The 20,538-nt window shown below is 35.6% G+C and overlaps 1 protein-coding gene across 4 annotated transcripts in view; it reads right to left on the bottom strand.

The window, feature by feature from the left end:
• Positions 1 to 20,538, bottom strand: part of nalcn.L (sodium leak channel, non selective L homeolog) — a 155,438-nt gene that overhangs the window by 36,146 nt on the left and 98,754 nt on the right. For all 4 annotated transcript variants that reach the window (XM_041582403.1, XM_041582405.1, XM_041582404.1 and 1 more), the window contains 8 exons: positions 19,121 to 19,262; positions 13,032 to 13,105; positions 9,764 to 9,865; positions 9,280 to 9,349; positions 6,822 to 6,913; positions 6,599 to 6,721; positions 3,056 to 3,112; positions 53 to 173 (listed from right to left, as the gene is read on the bottom strand). In XM_041582403.1, the coding sequence (XP_041438337.1) occupies positions 53 to 173; positions 3,056 to 3,112; positions 6,599 to 6,721; positions 6,822 to 6,913; positions 9,280 to 9,349; positions 9,764 to 9,865; positions 13,032 to 13,105; positions 19,121 to 19,262 (781 nt within the window). The remainder of the gene's footprint in view (positions 1 to 52; positions 174 to 3,055; positions 3,113 to 6,598; positions 6,722 to 6,821; positions 6,914 to 9,279; positions 9,350 to 9,763; positions 9,866 to 13,031; positions 13,106 to 19,120; positions 19,263 to 20,538) is intronic.

Here is a 20,538-nt window from a genome sequence, read left to right as displayed (position 1 = left end):
AAAAGATTATAGAAAAACCATTTTTGAATTGAAAGAAGTATCAATGCAATACCTGTAAAGTGGGGGTGTGCATCACTCTACTGAAGGGAGATTCAAACATCATTGATATGCAGGAACATATGGTAACAACGATCATAACCCAGTCTAGATAAGTCACCAATCCCAACAAATCACTGTAGAAACATAACAATTCATTGGTCAATAGCATTTTAATTACTGTAACTGTAAAACCATTAAATTAAATATACATACCATATTTAACTGTTCGTCTTTACATGCTACACTGCTTAAAAAAATCCATCATGGAGGAGTCCAATAATTTAAGATTTAATAACTTCCAATCCCCTCTGATTATCCCCACATTATAGAAGTCTCCTTATCTCTGCTATACAAAGTATGGACCTGCAAGGGTTCTGCAGATTCTGGTTTAAGCCACTTATTGTAATTTGTTAAGCCGCATCAAATACCTTAGCCTGTTTTCCTTAGACAAAATCCTGACGATTTCAGCCAATTACATGGATTAGGCCCACATAAGGAGCATACTGTGTTATGTAATAATGTATTTTTTATGGCAAGTAAACAAAAAAAAACCCCTATTTTATTGATGAAAAGAAGACCAACAACAGCTAGAAAAGACTGACAAAAGATTTACTACGAATGAATAGAAGATCTTTAGTTCAGATGGCTTAAAAAAGGCTAAAAAAAGATAAAGGTAATGTATTCAGGAGATTAAAACCTACAGAAATGGTGGGGCAAGATGTGAAATGATGTAATGTTGTAAATTAAGTTTTATATTCAGATGCTACTTTGCATTACATATAGCACTGAATGTTAAGTCTTTGCTTGTAAACAATTACTACAAGACATTTTTATTGGAAAATAAAAATATATTCTAAAAATAATTTATTTTGATATCAGTCAAAATACTGGGGGTATAATAATGCCATTCCTAAGCTTCTTTACAGACAGTAATAGTAACTTTTAATATAATAATGGGATATTAATGGAATATAAACAATTGTATACAGTATATGCCATTGGGAACTTGTACTGAACTTCCAAATGAAGTAACACTTTTCAAAATCTACCTTACTTTATTAGGGCAAGTCAACCCCAAAATAAAGTTTTGCCTAATAAAAGAAAACATAATTCCAAGCAGCTTTCCAATATACATGTACTAAGAAATTGCAGTACTTTTAAAGTTATTTGCAAAAACAATTGTTAATGAAAGTAGAATTTGCTTAACTCCTGTTGTTATTTTTTAAACAATGTTACAAAAGTCTTAGTTCCTCAGCAAAGACAGGTCTGTTAATCAGCTGCTTGTCTTACATTGTATCTACAGTCTAAGCTATCAGGGAAGAGAATAGAAAGGGACATAAAAATATTGCTTTTAATAGCAATACATATACAATCTAATATAAAGATAGGCTGCACCATTTAAATGCTTGATAACGGTTGTCCTGTGGGGTATCCTATGTCAATCCCCCTATAGAGTCAATCAGAAGAAAATCGAAGTGCAGGACAAATCCACAGCAGTAATCTGTGACTGCAAATATTTATTGGGAACGTGAAGAACACAACATGTTTCAGTCTAGGCCCTTTATCAAATGTGTACTTGATAAAGGGCCTAGCCCGAAACATGTTGTGTTCTTCACGTTCCCAATAAATATTTGTAGTCAAAGATTACTGCTGTGGATTTGTCCTGCACTTCGATTTTCTTCTGATTGACCCAATACATATACAAAACTTAAAAAACCATAGAAAATTTGTAATGAATGTATATTGCAAAGTTGTGTAGAATTATGTTTTATTAGGCGAAAAAATATTTTTTGGGTTGACATTCCCTTTAAAAGACATTAGGGGTTGTCATATGTTGACAGCTGCAGAACTTAATTCAATCTCTGACATAACTAACTTTGGCTGACACTCAACAACTATGGGCCCCTCTAATCAAATAAGTGAGGATCTGAAAATGAAGCTGACGAAAATGATTAGGGCATTAAAGTTGAACTGTAAAGAACCGAAGAACAATGCACCAGTTCAATCCTAATGAATTAACATATTTACAGTATATGTGTTAGCAGACATCCCAAATTGTTAAACACTTTACAGTAATGTACCAATAACTAAGAAAATCAAACTGCTGGAACCCTTCAGAATTGCTTAGTATGAATTGTAGTGCATCTGCCCTCAAGTGTAGTGAAAAGCCTGACTTCAAAAGTGTAGCAGTCCAACACAAAAACATTGTTCTAATGTGTCACTGCTTCACATAACATGCCTGGCTGTAAACATTTACACCTACATTGCAATTCCAATGTATTAGCAATCCTTTCCTGTCAGCATGTAACTTCCTATGCTGTCACAAAGAGAACAGGCAATCTTGTTTCTTCCTATATGTAGCCTATCAGCAGTAATGCTGAGGAGATGATTTATCTCAATATAACAAGGCACCTTAATCTATGGTCTGAGACAAACTATGTTCTACTTTATTCAGTGAGTACTCACATGTACTTTTGCCCCGTTGTTTCATTAAGGGGGTTATTTATTAAAGATCGAATTTTAAAGTTTTATATACCTCAAATTAATTCACAACTCTAATGTAATTGGAAAAACTCAAATCAGCGAGTTCAGGGTTAACAACCCGAAAACTGAGTTTTCGGAGGGAAAAAACGCTAATCACACTAATTGATCGCGCTTTCGGTTAAAACCCTCCAAAAATAATCTTTAAAAGGCTCAAGGGACCTCTTGCATTGACTTCTACATGACCTCCACAGGTTTTAGATGGTGTATTTTCGGATTCAAGCTATTTCCAGTGTCAGGTTATAATGTGAGGTTTTTTTTTAAAAAAAAACTTGAAAAATTTTAGTTTTTTTTTAACCCGAAAATGGAACGTTTGACCAAAAAAATAAACTTGATAACTCAAATTTTCTTGGAAAACACAATTCAAACCTTCTCTATGTCAAAACCATGAACACAACAATGAATGCATAATTATTCCAATTTAGGGCATAAAGCCTCAGAAACAGATTAAATAAATTTATAAAATTCTACTTACTAAAGTTGGTGGTATTTTGTGTTTTTCACTGCTCCTGTAACAGGGTCTGTTTTTGAGCTGAGCAAAATACAAAACAAGTAAATGATTTAGTAGTTACGCTCCATAAACTCACTTCAGTTAAATGTGTGTTTCTGTTGAATTTAGGTACACACATAGTAAGTACCTTTTATTATTGGAGAAATCAGAAGAATACATAACATTTTCTTATAGGACTAATGCAGGGTTCTGTAACAAACACTGTACTTACACAGAGATGATAATGGATGAGAGAATTATTTCTTTCATTTATGTGTAGCCAAAATAGGCACAATTAAGGTAAAAATTAAATTAAACAAACCCTCTGCAGTACTTAACACATCTCTTTAAGCCTTTTAGTGGCAATGGGTTTTGATTGTGCCACGCCATGTTTTTCATGGCAACAGGTAATTGAAGGGGAAACTGGAAACATGAAATCCATGGTAGGGACTTTTATGTACTACACTACCACAGCTGTAGATTTATATATCCATTTTAAGCTATTTTAGCTGGTTATTGCCAGTCAGACTACTTATATTGGAGACCTGATCCACATGTCATAACAGTGGGCAGATTTGTTTCAATGTAATAACATGCAGAACCAACCAGAAAAGTATTTACATGATTTTACCTACACTAGACAGATCAGAGCTTTTTGTTGGCTGGTTGCTTCTGGCTACTGCACTGGGGCAAAGGGTTAGTAAAAGAGCCTTGCTTTCTATAGCTTGCTATGTTATATTTTATATATGTTTATATCACAGAATTTGTTCTTCTCTATTTTCTTTTGTATCATTCTCTTTTGGTTTAGTTCAAATGTGCACACAATACAGCTAATGTTTTCATATTACAATAACGAATCTGACAAAAAAGGTGAGCCACATAAAATGGGCATCAGAAAATCTAATTATCCAGAAAACATGTAATTAGAGAAGAGCTTGCAGCAGTGTATGCAAACTATAATGTTGTCTCAGCCTTCACCTACCAAGATAAGATTTACCCCAGGGTACAGTTACAGCCGAACAATTGTTCTTCATACCTCCTGCCATAGGCATATTTATAAAGCTTTGGCATAATCATTTTGCAGATGACCATAGCTGAGCCTTAAAATTATTTATGTGATAAACAGACTGCAAACATTTATCACATTTATCAGGATCAGATAAAACTGTCTCTATATGCTTCTGCAGGATGTAGTAAAGAAAGCTTGAAAGAAAAACAACAAAATATTATAAAATTTATCAATAGTCAGCATTCCCTAAAACCACAGTTGCCTGGTGCAGCCACAAAAAGCCTTCCAGATGTCATAAACTGACCTCAGCAACACCAATTGTGACCTAACATCCACTGCCACTGCTTTCTGTCTTTCCTAAGAGGGCTTTCACAATCACCATATACAATACAGAGTTATATAATCAACACTATGGGGCAAATTCACTAAAGGACGAAGTGCCTAACGCTAGGGTTAATTCGCTAGCGTAGCGCATTTTCGTTAATTCGAAAAAAATATTTTGGGGCTACCCTCCTTCCCCCCTACATTTCCTAACTCATGGCACCTTAACTATACAGTGGGCACATGTGTAGGGCAAAATAAAAATTTTATTTGCTGTTTTGAAGGTTTCCCAGGCTTGTGTAGTGATGCTACATATACCTCCATTGTAACTTCAATTTGGCGCCGTATGCAAATTAAGCATCGCTAGCGTAACTTCGCTTTCCTTGGCAAATTAACGCTAGTGCAACTTCGCAACCTTACACTTCCCCTGAGTGCAACTTCGGATTTTAGTGAATTTGCGTAGCGCTGGCGAAAATATGCCTGGCGAAGTGCTGGCACAACTACGAATCTTCTATGAATACATCTCCAATATCTTGTTTGCCTTGATACTGTTACATGACAATTACAACCGCAAAGGTTGGTTTCTGATCCCTTGATCACTACAGAGTCTGTATTAGGCAGCCTATGAAGAATAATTAGGGGGCTTTGCTAAAGAGGCTGACTTTATACTTTTGTTATATGATATTTAATAAATATGCATCTATACCTATAAAATATTTAGGAGGTGTTTCTCAGCATTGAGAAAGCATCTTACAGTAAATCACATTGTCGAAACATGGCCTAGAAATTTGTGAATGGAGACGTTTGGCAACTTCCTGTTTCTTTTTTTTTATCTATGGGACATATATATTTGTGTAGGACAGCCTCATGTACCACAAAGCATCATATGTCACATTCCACATATGAATATGGTATAAACCTCTTATTTGTAACACACACACACACACACACACACACACACACACACACACACACACACACACACACACACACACACACACACACACACACACACACACACACACACACACACACACACACACACACACACACACACACACACACACACACACACACACACACACACACACACACACACACACACACACACACACACACACACACACACACACACACACACACACACACACACACTGTATCTCAGAATAGTTTAACATGTTGCAGGCAATACACAATTCACTACAGTGGAAAAAAAAGCTTTAAATAAATAAAAAATGCTTCCAATAAGAAGCAACTTAGTCTGGATCAAGTATAAAGTACTGGTTTATTATTACAGAGAAAGAGGAAATCATTTTTAAAAATATGGATTATTTGGATAAAATTGAGTCTATGGGAAATATCCTTTTTGTAATTTACAGCTTTCTGGTTAACAAGTTTCTGGATGGATCCCATATTTGTACAAGTATTCTTACATACTGCTACTGTTTCAGACCTCTAAGGAGGTGAATTCAATAAGCAAAGTCGACAAATTCACAAGCCACGTTATATACATTTTTGGGCTGCATGTATACAAACTAGAAAGTAAAATTGAATTCGCCAATGATTTAAAAAAAATTCCAAGGTTTTAAAATAATATAGAAGAAATAAAATGTCACTCCTATATTCTACCAGTGGAAGGAACTATTGACCTTTTAAAAGTCAGGTTAGTACAATAAATCACACATTATCTAGAAGCTATTATTCCAGAATTATCTTTGCATAACTGAAAAGGTTATAGAACAAGTATCATATTTAACTCTGGGTGTCCCATTTTTATGCATTATTCACTTGAAAATAAATGTCAGGGACTTTGCCTGCAAATAAAGATTTATGGAGAGTTGTGATGGCTTTCAATGAACCAACATTACATGTATTTGTTCCTTAATGTTTAAAAGCAATACCTTGGCCGATATAATAAGGTTTGTTTTACGTGGTACACTTTAAATATAATATTTTTACATTAGTAAAAATAACAAAGAGCATAAGGTTGATGGCACACAGGCTATTTTCTTCACAGCTCTATTTCAGCCAGAGGTGCCCAAAACTATGTGAAGAATGGGAACCCCCCCACTGAAACATTAAATACAGTTGTCCCACATACATATAGATATACATCACTATTGTTCTGACAAAGACAGAGATGTCTGACCATTGTCACTGTTACTTCAGGAACCCTTTGATGGACTTATGTTACTTACGCATTAAATCGTGCTCTAACTATTACCCTACAGAAGTTTCGGAATCGGTGTTCACGTCCAACTAAAAACAGCGGCTTATCAAAGTATGGGTGGTTTTCTCTTAACTCTTCTTCTTGCACTTTCCTTTGCACAATGAAAAATATGAAAAAAATATTACTATGCCTTCAAAATCATTAAACACAGAAACATCAATATAGACTATTGATTAGTTGGATACAAATACCTTTTCATTTCTGCTTGTTCTTTTTTTTCCTGGATCATCTTGATCTCACTGTCTTCCCTCTGTGCATTTCTGTATCTGACTGTATTGGAGTGCTGCAGTTTTCAACATAAAATATAGTTTAGATGAATATGTTTTTTTTTGTGTACGATAAGATTAAAGGTATTTTGTTTTTGTTTAACATGCTACAATTACTAGTGCTGCTCCAGCAGACTTCTGCACTGAAATTTATTTTTCAAAAAAGCAAACAGAATTTTTTATATCTATTTTTGAAATCTGACAGGGGCTAGACATGTTGTTAGTTTCCCAGATGCCCTCAGTCATGTTACTTGTGCTTTGATAAACTGCTGCACTGCAATTTGGAGTGATATCCAGTTGTATTTTGTTCATCTTGTACGCATCCTTTTAGTCAGTACTGCACATGTGTTAAGACCCATCCAGGCTGCTGGTTATCTTTGCGTATAATATGGGGAGGTTTCTCCCCATTACACATGTATGTCTGTAGATCTGCATATGACGCATGCTGTGAGTGAGGGACATCATTACGCTAGTTAGGTGTTGTGTCGATCTCGCATGTGCATGACGTCACACGCACAAGGTGCACACTACTCGTGCAATGTGGGCAATTGAGCCGTTGAAGGGTGTGATTTTGCCCTAAAAGACAGTTAGCGTGTATGGCACCTTAGAATTTGAGTAAGTGTGGCGCTATACAATGTGAAACGCGTTGAACTACCTTTCATATATATGCTGTATATCTATGAATGTTCGTGAGTAACTCATTCTTTGGCAATTATTTAATTCTTAATAAATATTTTCTACTATATTTTGGCCTTTTGTACTCAATGGGGCAAATTTATCAAGGGTCGAATTTCAAAGTTAAAAATCCTCGAAATTCGACCATCGAATTCTTTTTGAATCTTTTTGCCCGTTTTCGGTCGAAGTAAAATAGTTTGATTGATCGTAGAAATAGTTTGTATCGATCGTTTCGAACAATTTAATCGATCGATTAGAAAGATTTAATCGATCGATCTAACTATTTTCAAAAAAAAAAACTTTTTAAAACGTAGCCAAATTTTGGCTATAGGTTCTAGGAGGTCCCCATAGGCTAACATAGCAATTCAGCAGGTTTAAGGTGGCGAAGTCGAAGTTTTTTAAAGAGACAGTACTTCGATTTTCGAATGGTCAAATATTCAAAGTATTTTCAATTCGAATCGAAGTCGAATTTGGCCTATTCGATGGTCGAAGCACCCAAAAAATACTCAAAGTTTTTGAAATTCGAAAATTCACTTCGACCCTTAGTAAATGTGCCCCTATATGTGTCAACATGAGGAAACTGTGAACATTCCCCTATGCAAACGACAGGAGATGGAGTGGAATACCGGGTTTCATTAAGATCTTATACGTGTTTTACACTTATTTGTAATATACACAATTCAAATTTGTATATCTTTTAAGCCTAGTAGTCACTGCACTATATATATATAATTTACTGTGCTTCCTTTTTTTTTGTTTGTTTTGAAACATTAAATGAGATGGCTGCCTACACACCAATATTACAGCTAAAAGATACACTTGTTGGTTTAGGAATAAGATTTATTTATATATTTATATGCCATGTAAATAGTTTAGTTTAGAAAACGAAAAACGACACCGTAAAAATCATGTCAGAATCCCTTTAATCACATTTAACAGTTCAGGTATCCAGTAAACTGACATCCGCCAGCTTCTCATACAATGTAGTCTATACCTAGAACAGGTTTTTAGAATTATACTATATGTACTGCATGGGGATAGTTTATAAAAAGTTGTATTGAGTAATGTGTATTTTTTTAAACTCTAATAAATTAGATTTTATTCACAATTCGAATAGCATTTATGAAAACATTTGAACGACTTTTTGACGTGCAACATTTTTTTTCTTCCATTGGCTCATCACTACTATTAACATCTTCAAATAGTTCAAGGGACCTCTGCCATTGACTTCTACATGAACTTGCCAGGTTTTAGGTGGAGAATAATCAAATTAGAACTGTTTCCAGGGTCGAGGTCAGATAAATCTCACCTTTAAATTCAAATTGGTTGTTTTTAAATTCAAACTTGTGAGTTTTGACCAAAACAAATTTGAAAATTCGAATTCCAATTTACCATTCAAACCTTTGTATATCTGCCCCTATATGTGTGTTTTGGAAGTAACTGTGTATAAAGTTGTACCTTGATGTTGTATGTGCTTATAGATTTAATGGAACTAATCAGCATATTCATTGTCCAATAAAAGTGTAATTAACATAAATACAAAATACATAAATATAACATCTACCAGGCAAAAACTAATGATCTTTAATAGTAGATTTGGGGTAAAAAAAAAAAAGCACTAAATACTTAGAAGTGGTTCTACTGCCATAAACGTATAATTAATTGCCCTCAAATCTGTTGTGAGCGATATGTAATAAATGAGACTCACGTCTTGTGTCAGTGTTTCTAGAGACTTCCCCCTGCTGATTCTCTGACTGGTTGATCCATGTCTCAGTGATCTGAAGCAAGAAAATACAAGTAATGTGAGATATTATGGATTAGCCCTCAACTCACGTGTGGTGTAAATGCTTGAAAAATGAAGGAAATAGCTAAATATTTTAAATGGAATTATAGACCAAAATAATACCTTTTAGATTGTAGGATGTAGGGTTTTATACAGTCTTAAAATAATATAGAATTTGCAATAGCAAAGAAAAATATATTTTTTTAAATAATAGCCCTATTACATAAGAAGGGTGCATTTATAGTAATAAGGCTTATACAAGATATTTACTGGAAAAGTGTTTTCATCCGGCAGTGGGTAGTGTATTATTCTATATCCTTTTTATAGGATTTCTGTATGAAATTACAGTATAATAGTACATTCTAGAAAGCTAAGACTTGCCCGAGGTGGCTTTGCTGGCTAAATATACCTCCGTTCTTGTCTTATGTGGTGCTGCACACTAAGTATTGATCTCTCCTTTGCAGGCTGTCCTTCAAAGGATCCACTCAGCATGCGCTGTCTTGTGCAATCTCTAAAAGAAATTATTTGCAAAGGAAAATAAATTAAACAGTGGGACATGAAAAGGTACATCAACAGAGGCTGTGCTTTAAGAAGTAACTTCTGGCTACACACAGTCCTTGTGATGTTGCTCTGAAAAATATGTCACCAAAAACACATGGTATTACAGGCCACTGATATCTTTATAACTAAATACAGTATACTCGCGAGCCTTAATAAAAGTGTTCCCAGCATTCTCTGTACAGAAAATTCAAGAATTAGTAAAAGATTGAAAGTGATGTTTTTTTCTTGTATCTTAAACTAAAAACAGATTTGGAAGCTTTAATGCAGTGATTAACAATTTAATGATTCTTTTTTACTGCCTAAAAATTATATGATTTATTAACTTTGTCTCAATTAAACTGGAATTCTGATGAAAAACTCCTTAATACAGCCATAGCAATATTGGCGTCAGCTACGTGGCACCATCCATCCAAGGGAAATTTTTATGCAGACCAAAGACACTCTGGAAATCAGTCAGGCAGTTTGCAATATTTGAGTAATACTAAGCAGAGCATTAACTCAGGTATGGATTATTGCTCAAACAAAATCCCCAGTTTTCTTGTTATATGATATGTGTGTGAGGCTGGGGGTTAATGTTAAGGGGCTCAATTATTATCCTTTGAGCATTGTGTTCGGCATGACCTCACGCTGATTTTTTTTTTACATCAAATGACTCAATCCTGATGCTCCAAGGATAATAAATCAGCCTTTAAGTATATGATTTTCCAAGCAAACCAATATTTTTATTTTATATCTCATAGGTTTGCGCAGGGCTTTGAAGAGCCTTATCTACAACTTAAAATATGAATGTAAATTTGCTCAGGGTCCTTTCCTACACACGTTTGCAATGTTGTAACAACAGCAACACCTGCTGGTCACTTCCTCTGTTTAGTGGGAGAGATATTTTAGAAGGAAAACAGACAATTATTCTGATGTTGCTCTGCACAGAAAGAAATCAGAAACCTCAAATGACCTTTCCCCATGATTTTCCAGTACAGAGCAGCATCACAGCAGTTCTCAGTTTTCCTTATGAAATATCTCTCCCACCATACAGTCAGAGGAACTGACCAGCAAGTGGCGCTGTTGCAAAATGCAGTTAGCAGTTAATTAAGTGTTTAATAGCTTTGAAATATTAAAATATAATGCATGTAAGTGATTTTATTTTACTTTACTTATCCTTTATAAGATACAGGGCATTTCATTAGTTACAATTTAGTGCTAGTGGAAAAATGCTGAGCTCCTGTGTATTTCTGGCCCTATGCATATGAAGAAAGCAATTAATTCAACCATGACATTATGCAGGCCAGATAACTTTTGGAACAGTTATGTTCCCTTTAAAAACAATAAGAGTTTTTTTCCTGGTCAACTGTATGATGAAAAGCATAAACAACAACTGTTCTAAGTCTCAAAACATATTAATGGCCTGGAGAATTGACTTGTCACTAATTTATTCCATCAATTTGCAAATCTCTAAATATGTTCAGTCTTTTATCCCCAGCAGCATTGGCATCTGTGATAAGCACCATTGGCATCTGTGTTTTTTTTTCACTTTAGCTATCTGTTGTCCCATTTCTCTCATGTTTGTCAGGTTTGTTTGCCTCACCCCACAAGCTTATACCTAGTGATGAGTGCATTTTTTCACCTGCCATGCATTTGCGGCGGAATTCTGCATTTTACCACCTACATTTTTTTTTGCGAAACTTCGGCAAAAAATTCACTGCGGAAAAATTTGCCAAAACAAAAAAGTGAAAAAATGCCCATTGACTAATGCATTTGGACAAAAAAAGATGCTATAAGAAAAAACACCCATTAACTGTAATGCATTTGAAGCAAGAAAAATTGTTGTGCATGTAAAAAATTGTTGTATTGTATATAAAAACAATGCTGACGCCCATTGACTTCAATGTGTTTCAGAAATCTTTTCATTTATTGGCGAAACGGGACCGATTCGCACATCACTACTCATAAGATAATGATGCCTTACTGCTGTTAACTACCACCCATCTTCTCTGTGATCCAGACGTTAAGTACTAAATATCTAAGTAATGCTTATTTCAAATCAAGCCTTTATTTCTAAAAATGTCTGCCTAATACCAAAATCAGCCAGCATCAATTTCACATTGTACATCAGACTAGAATATTATTGTTTATAATGTCATGTTCCCCACTCATATAAATAAAGTTGTCAATCATTCATACAGGTCTTGAAATGGATAGAATGTGGAAGATTTAAGAGAATAGCACAACACCATGTATGTTGCAGGTGGGGAGCTTACCCCTTTTATTTAAAGTGACCACCTGTGCATCAACGTTTCGGGGGGGGGGATTAACCATCAACGTTTCGGGGGGGTTAACCCTCCCTCCGTCCTGACGAAGGGAGGGTTAATCCCCCCGAAATGTTTATAAGATGATAAGGAAGGGTAAGCTCCCCACCTGCAACATACATGGTGTTGTGCTATTCTCTTAAATCTTCTACATTGTACTGACGAGTGCCAACCGTCTAGAGAGATCTGCACCACCAGGGCAGGAAGCTTTGTGGAAAGGGTGAGAGGTGCGGTTCATCTACACATTGAAATGGATAGAAGCCAAGTTCTTATAATTGATATACACTTATAATCATTCCCATAGTCTAGCAATTTAATCCTCATAGACTGTCGGAAGAAACCCGGCACAGCTGCAAAAAAACTCATCTACAAATTCACAGAGAGCATTTACTGTATGTTAATATAAAGTTTATACTGAATGAAGTGCTCCTTATATCAGTTGCTGTTATTCCTGATTGACTTTGTGATATATTCAAGTAGAATGGAAAAATATGGTTCTAAAAATAAAGTATACATTGATATATGAATTAGAACCTGTCATAGAGGGTTCATGGCTTTGGGAGACACTCATATTGGGTCCTTTTAGTATTTCAACTGAGATAGCCTACTGCCTCTATAGATTTATAACAGATTACCAAACGGTGGGGCTAGTGTGTGTGGGAATCAAAGCAATAGATTAGAAAAATTAAGATAGGATTTTGGGTCAATGCACATTTTGACTTTTTTTTTATGCCGACTGATAATATTTTTCAGTCTGTAATAATAGGTCCTTGTGTAGCACTGTAATCAGTAACTAAGCAACAATATTATTACCTGAGGATTTTATTAACTGCTGTTTCTTTTTCCAGAAGATTCCTTGCTCTTATACTAAACACTGATTTACGAAGCTGTAAGGCAAAAGAAGAACACTCATTATAACGGCTGCATTTATCTCTGTTTACTGTAACCACACATCAGATTCTATAACAAGCATTCAGTGCTTAGCTGAGCAAAAAAAAAAAGTATTTTGTTGAAATTCAGGACTTCAAGAACATACCATAGGGTCTCATCTTATTATAAGGCAGATATCATTCAACTGTAAAGAAACAACAAATTATAAGGGTCATTTACAAACTCACTAGCAATGGCAGGTTCTTCAAAATGGATGCAATGGAGGGTACAATCCATTAAGGCACTTCCCACAGTGGGTTGAATCAGTAGTCGCATCAGATTTGTGCCCATTGAATCAGATACAAAGAGTGTTTTGACGTGATGCAGCTTCCACTAGACGCAATTGCACTTGCATTTTGAGACAACAGACACAACAGCAGTTTATGCAACTCAGAGAAAGGCTGAAATAACACTGGTATTATGGGTAACAAACATGGAGATTTGCATGTGAAACTGCAATTTCATACTGCACTTGCTTTTGTAAATTATCCCTTATGTATATCATAATTAATTGCCTCTCCTGAATAAAGGAAAGTAGGAATCTACCTGCATGATAGGTGCTTCCCAAGGGTATACGGTTTCCTTTAACATGTTCCTTGTCCATTGGACTGCTGCACAACTTTGGTGGCAGAGGAAAACTTAGACACTGAAGATGAAAATGCCTCATTTCCCTCAAAAGCTCTATATACTTATTACATGGATCCTTAGGGATCCCCAAAAGCCCAGAACATTAACAGCACATATACAATATTAAGGATGCATGGATCTCCACATTTTTTAAAAGAATTCAAAGCTGCAGGAGGCACATGCACATGTGAGCCTCAGTGTAATACTGATCTTCACTATGTCTAGGTTTGCAGGCATTTTGCAGGTATTGGTTTGCAGTTCTTACAGAAAATCAATTAGCTTTCTATGTTTCATACTGAAAACTTTGTTACAAGGTAGATAACAAATCACTATAGAGAAAAAAAAAACTCTGAAATAATATTTTCTCGTCATCATGGCAAATATGTTTGAAAATTTCAATTTAGTCAGGTAATGCCTGAGAACAAATTCTCATTTATGTGTCTCAAATATGCAAGAATCATGAAGTACAGGTACCTGCTGAAAAGTGAAGCCTAGTACCAAACAAACCAGCTCCAACAGCCAGACAGGATGATAGGATGATTTATACTCTCAGCCTCACTTTTAGGCAGAAATTAAAAAAAAAACATAAACTTTGTCATGCCAAAGTGGAATACTGAGATATTAGTCCCTGCCTTATTACATTTCTATTTTTTTTAATTACATTTTGGAACATACAAACTGTGAATACTTTTCCCTTGACAGATTATTATATTTTATGAAATAAATCCTAGACTGAAATTTTGTCAATGCTATTTTTATGCAAAGCACTGAAACTCAAAAATACTATTCTAATGCAAGAGAAAAGTTTAGAAACGTACACTCAAGAAGAAATCTTACAAATAACCAAACATAAATGTGCTGTGTGCATGAGTCTTAAATCTCCACATTTAAATGGTTTGGAGAACCACCTTTTGCAGCAACAACAGTTTTTAGTCTTTTGAGGTATGTACAAACCAGGCTTGAAAACTGTTCAGGAGTTATTTGTTCCAGGTAGATGTTCTACATATTGTATAGTAGTAATATTTGCCTTTGCGGCTTTGCTCTATATTTGTCTAATCTAACCACAAAACCATGCAGATCTGATAGTTTTATGGTTAGATGAAACCAGTATAGAGCATTTAAAAAATATGTATGACACACAAATAACATATGTGGTTGTGGTAGCATTGTGACTTTTGGCTGATTTTCATCAGAAAGGACTTGGCAGGAAGAATGGTGCAAATTATTGGGAAATTTGAAAAGCGTATTTGTTTCAGTCAAAATCACTGGGGAGGTGCCAAGTTGTTGACATCGCCTGTGATTCAAATCGATCCACCTCTTTTAAAAATGCACTGGCCCGGGTTCATTCTACACAGTCTGGCATTTTATCTCTTTAACCCCTGTGCTGAATGAAGGTGTCCGCATCTACAGAAATAGATGAAGAATTTCTATATTATTCATGCACTTGCCCAGGACAATGAAAAAGACCATCGGTATCTGCAGAGAGTCTTGGTTTGTACTTCTTTAATAGAGGAAGTGCTTCTACCCCTGATCCCAGTTTAATTATTAGAATTATAATTAATGGATGGTACCTAAAAATGCAAAGTGATTTTGGCTTGCATTGCTTTATAACCACCTGGAGCAAATCTGCCTAGAGAAATGGAACACAAAAATCTGCAGGGGTCTCCAACCTTTTTTCCTGTAAGCCACACTCAGATGTTAAAAGAGTTGAGGAGTAACACAAGCATGAAAAATGTTCCTGGGTGGAGCAAAAAAAGTGCTGTGATTGGCCATTTTTGTAGCCTCTATGTGGACTGGTGGCTACAAGAGGCAGTAAACCTGTTTTTATGCAAGTAAAACTTGCCTCCAAGTAAAAAAAAAAGCACCTACTTTGAGGCCACTAGGAGCAACATCCAAGGGTATGGTGACTGTTTGGGGACTGCTCTACAGAATTGTAAATATATACACAAACAGCATTTTTTAATTTTTCTTTTTTTTAACATAAAACAACATAATTTTGAGGTTTGGTGCTTTATTATAAACAGTGTAGGTTTTATTCTTCAGTAAAAAATAGGAACTATGCTAGGTTCTAAATAATTTTGCAAGGCATATAATTTTTTATGTTTCCATTTTTTTAGACAGTATTAGCTATACGGCATATTCTGGCGAATCAGCCCAAACATCTCATTTTCTGCCAGGATCTGAAAAGGAAAAGGTCAGGCTTATTTCAGAGTGTGTTATCAATCTTGCATTAATTGCAGATTGAGCATTCAAAGCCATAGTAACCAGGAAATAATTTAGCAGGTGTTTCACCTCCAAGTTACACAAACGAGTGGAAAGATTGATTGAGGTCAGAAACAGTTTGATGCTGCATATAATAAGCAGCTATCACAGTGGTTCCTTATTTAATGGCCACTATTCAATCAGTGTGCTTTAAATGGATTGATTTAATTATTAAGTGTGTTCTGAAAAGGTATTGTTATTGTTTCTTTAAATGATGCACTCAAACTAATAACTCTCAAATTAATATTTAATTGTAAGATGGTCTGAATATGGCTATCATCAGGTAACATCTTTCTAAAGCTTACTGAGTAAAATAATACTTTTTGGACTTTGTACCGATATACAGTACCACTAAAGCATGCCTGAGAGGCTTTTCTTCCTGGAAGAAAAGCAGCACATTCTATTTCAGGACTTGTTAAAAGTCAAGATGACTAATTTGGGAGCCTGTACACTTGCTTTCTAACACTATTTTCTCACTACATCACTAATAAAAATGCATGCTTGCATTTTAGTGTAGCAGCAATGTAATGAAAGGCTAAATACACTAAATGCACCAACCAAAGTAGTACTTAAAGCAGAAAAGTTTGTTATAGGTCTAATCCCAATACCAGCCAATCAACAGGTAGCATATTCCCCTCAGCCTCTCAAAAATAAACATCTGGTTGCTATGGGTTATTAGACCTGAGCTCCTTCTATTACTTTACCATGCAAGAGTTGTGTGTTGGTGCATATCCAACCATGTGATTATCTGACAATCTGACAATAATATGAAGTTAATTATTCAAATACCTGCTATTGAAAACCAAACAGTTTAGCTACTAATTACAATACCAATGTTTTTTCCAGTTTGCAACTGCTTTCCCATGATTTATGAGAAATAAACAACATAAAAAGCAAATAGTGATGTTCGCGATTATCCGAAAACCCACAAGAGCCCTTGGTTAACCAGCGAATCAGGTGATCTACTATTTGGGCGTGGGTCAGATTGAGGAAGAATAGTCCTCCTCCGCTTCTGATGGCTCCCCCAGGAGACGCACTCTCCCAAGACTTCCTCTCTGGAGCAGGAAGATGCAGATAAGTTGCTGCAGAGGAGGACTAGCCAAGTGCTTCATTTAAAAGATGATTTTTTAAGTGTAGGAGCTTTCCTGATGCAAGACAGTAGAGCATTTTAGTGGTATGGTGCAATCTTTGAGAAGGTTTTTTATGTGCAACTATTATGTCCAAGCTGTTTTGGTGAACGGTATGGTCAGTAGATTGTCCTGAACTTAGTGCAAGGCCAGGGAGGAAGTGTATGGGGTGATGAGAATTTGTGTGTACGTATTATTATTTTTCCTAGTGGGATCACCCGTAGGTGCATTCCCAGATCCCACAAGATGGAGACACCATTATAAATTCCCAATGTATTTCATATAGCAAAGTGGATTCAGGCCCTGTATGATAAAAAACATTATATTTTATTTGAGAGTGTATATCTTATACTGCACAGGTGTCATGATAGGGTTACAGACATGTTATATTTACGGTGGCAAATAGCTATCCAAGATGCTACAGTGTTAAGGCATTGTGTGATTTTTGCCTGAATAGCAGGGTTGAGATGAGGGTGGGAAAGGAAGACCTATGTGTCATCTGCATAAAGGTGATAGGAGAAGCTGAAGGATTTAGAGTAAAAATGATGCCAACAATTTGTGTTGAAATAGATATAAAATATATTTCTGTAAAAATGTACATAGGTTGTAATCCTGCATTATGTTCACTGGTTTTTCCTGTCATGTCCCTCCTACGCACTTACTCCTCATCATGCAAATTGCTCTATGGGATGAGTAATGCTTCTATGCAACACAATATATTATACAAATTGTGTTCAGAAGTTCATAAAAGCATCAATGTGTGCATATTTTGAAACAATTACCTTGCATTGATAACAAGCTTTTCCAAAGACCTATCATTAGGTGCACAGAATATTCTGTTGCCTGGCTACTGTTTGCTCTGCTCCCCTAGCTGACATAAGGTTTGTGGAGCAGTCTCAAGAATACCCCAGAAACTGTATCCTGTAGGGGTGCATGTAATTAATTATGACATTTAGTAGTTATACTTTTCCAGCAGGCTGACTTAGATTTAGGAAGTTGCATTAAAAATGAAGAGCCACTTGCCATTTACAAAGAAAAAAAAAACATTGTATTTGATAAAAATGGTCCGAGATCATTGTGGGTTGATCAAAACTAAAGAAACCATTAATGACACTGATCATTAATAGGAAAGACATAAAAACTCTCCTACGTTTCCTCATAGCAATTAGCATGATTCAACATAAAAACAGTGTCAAGCATATTCTTTTCTCCCCTACTAGATAACAACAAAGTAAAGAATATTTCTGACATAAGCCAACTAATAATGGATGTAAATGAGCATTTCAGTACAATATCCTTTAATCTTCTATCTAAGATAAATAAGGCCTGTTATTGTCTACTATTTCATAGATTACTACTAGTGATGAGTGGCTCAGGCCAATTTTAAGGCCATAAAAATGAGCCCAGTAGTGGTTGGAGTGTGGTGGTCAGTGTCCCAACTGGAAACCCAATAAAACCTAGCAATAAACTATGCAACAACACAATTTAAGAACAAGGTACTCAATATGCACAGTATGAAGAACAAAGAACTGATTAGTTTAGAAGGTTTTAGATTATATTTATGTGAACCAGGCAGCATACCAAAGAGTATGATATACAGTAACTGGATTGGCTCCTGCTAAAATAACACAAAATCAATTGCATTATTTTTTGCAGGACATACATGTAATGAACTATGCTTTAATATTTATTTGATAAAAGGAAATACAAAAACACATTTGTTAATGAATGTGTGACATAGTAAAAAAGGTAATACCACTTAAATCTTAATACCACATTTTTTAGGTAGATTGATATTTGAATGTAATAATAGAAAATGTTTAATGTTACAGTGAAAACACTGCCAGTATCCCATGCTACGTCATATATATATAGAATGCTATATCATATCTTACTTTTCAGTTATTGCAAATGTAATGATTGGCATCAAAAAACTCTACCTAGAGTATAAATTACCTTTTGGTCAATGTACTTATTCTCTTCTACTCCCGATCGTTTGGAATGATCGCATGAAGAAGAAGAAGCAGATGGAAGCCTTCTTAATAAACAGCTTGTGTCTTGTTGCTGGCGGTCAATAAACTGCTTCATGAAACTCTCCCTTAAAGAAAACGTTAAATCATACTGATTAAATACTGAAATGATTAAACATTCAGCAGCAGCCGAAGAACATGATTAACAATGCTGAGTTAGGAATGGCTAATTTATAGCGGGGTACAACATTTGCTTTTAAAAAGATACATATTTTAGTAAATGATAAGATGTTTCAATAGTAGCAGTTCTCTGTGTGTGTAGGGGGTGGGTTGTGGCAAAACTGATTTTTCTGCACACTTTAAAGAGTAAGGAAGAGGCCAGATGTACACGATTAGGCTCTGGTAGTAAATCAGGAGGGCAGTAGGAATAGGGGCCTCATGGGGTCCTAATTCATATACAATTTCAATCAATCTAGTAAAAATAGGTCAATCTCTAGAAATTTTGGGGGGCTGAAAAAGAAATTGCTGGTGGGCCCAGTAATATCTAGTTACACCACTCATTAGTAGCAAGTCCCAGTCCCTCCCACCAGTCTAGTGAATGATGAGAGAAGCTTCCTATAGTGTCATTCCAAATAGTTGGATAGGGCAAAGTGACAGTATTAGGCACTGACACTATTCATTTAGACAACAGAACCAATGAAGAGGAGAACAATTGAGAACAGTTTTTCCATATTGGTATGTTTCCATATGATTTAATGTTGAAGGAATTAATGACTTCTGAAGAACTCTTCAGAATTCTCCAGTGTGCGGAGTGATAGAAAGATGTCCTATCAAATAAAACAAGAAATTGCAGTAGTCCATAGGGTTAACTTTTTCTATGGCTTGGAAATCAACTACTAGTTAGAATTCTCCTCATTTAGGCCAGCTACAAGCTGGGCCTTATTTAGAGTTGGGAGGGAAAGGTGTTTGCCATTCCAGGTTAAAGTGTTCCTCTGACAGTTCCAGATATGGCCCGGAGGTGTCAGTATTTATTTAGCCCTTATAAAGTAGAGGCAACACATGTTCTTCTGCGTTGGACTTTTTAGAGGGTAATGTTGTTGGAGCGCCTGTGACATAGACCCCAAGGAAGGTGAACTTAACAGAAGTTAGGGGACAGGGCTCAGTGAATGAGGTATTAGGTAGTGGTAGGTGTAGCTCCTGTCATAGTACACATCTAGAGGGCGTTTATTATGCTGTGTAAAATGAAACTCACCAAAAAAGAACAGTGTAAAATAAATGGCAAATTTATCAATGCAAACACCAGATTTGCTGCTGTTATTTTACATTGCTCCCGGCAGAAGCCACTCTAAAAAAAAATGCTAAAAGTTTTTACTTTGCGAAGCCTGGCAATGTGTGATGTATTAG

This window comes from Xenopus laevis, chromosome 2L (genome assembly GCF_017654675.1).
Source record: "Xenopus laevis strain J_2021 chromosome 2L, Xenopus_laevis_v10.1, whole genome shotgun sequence".
In the NCBI taxonomy this organism is placed as follows: Eukaryota; Metazoa; Chordata; class Amphibia; order Anura; family Pipidae; genus Xenopus; species Xenopus laevis.
Note: the sequence above shows the minus strand (reverse complement) of the source record. Positions and strands in the feature narration are given on the sequence as shown.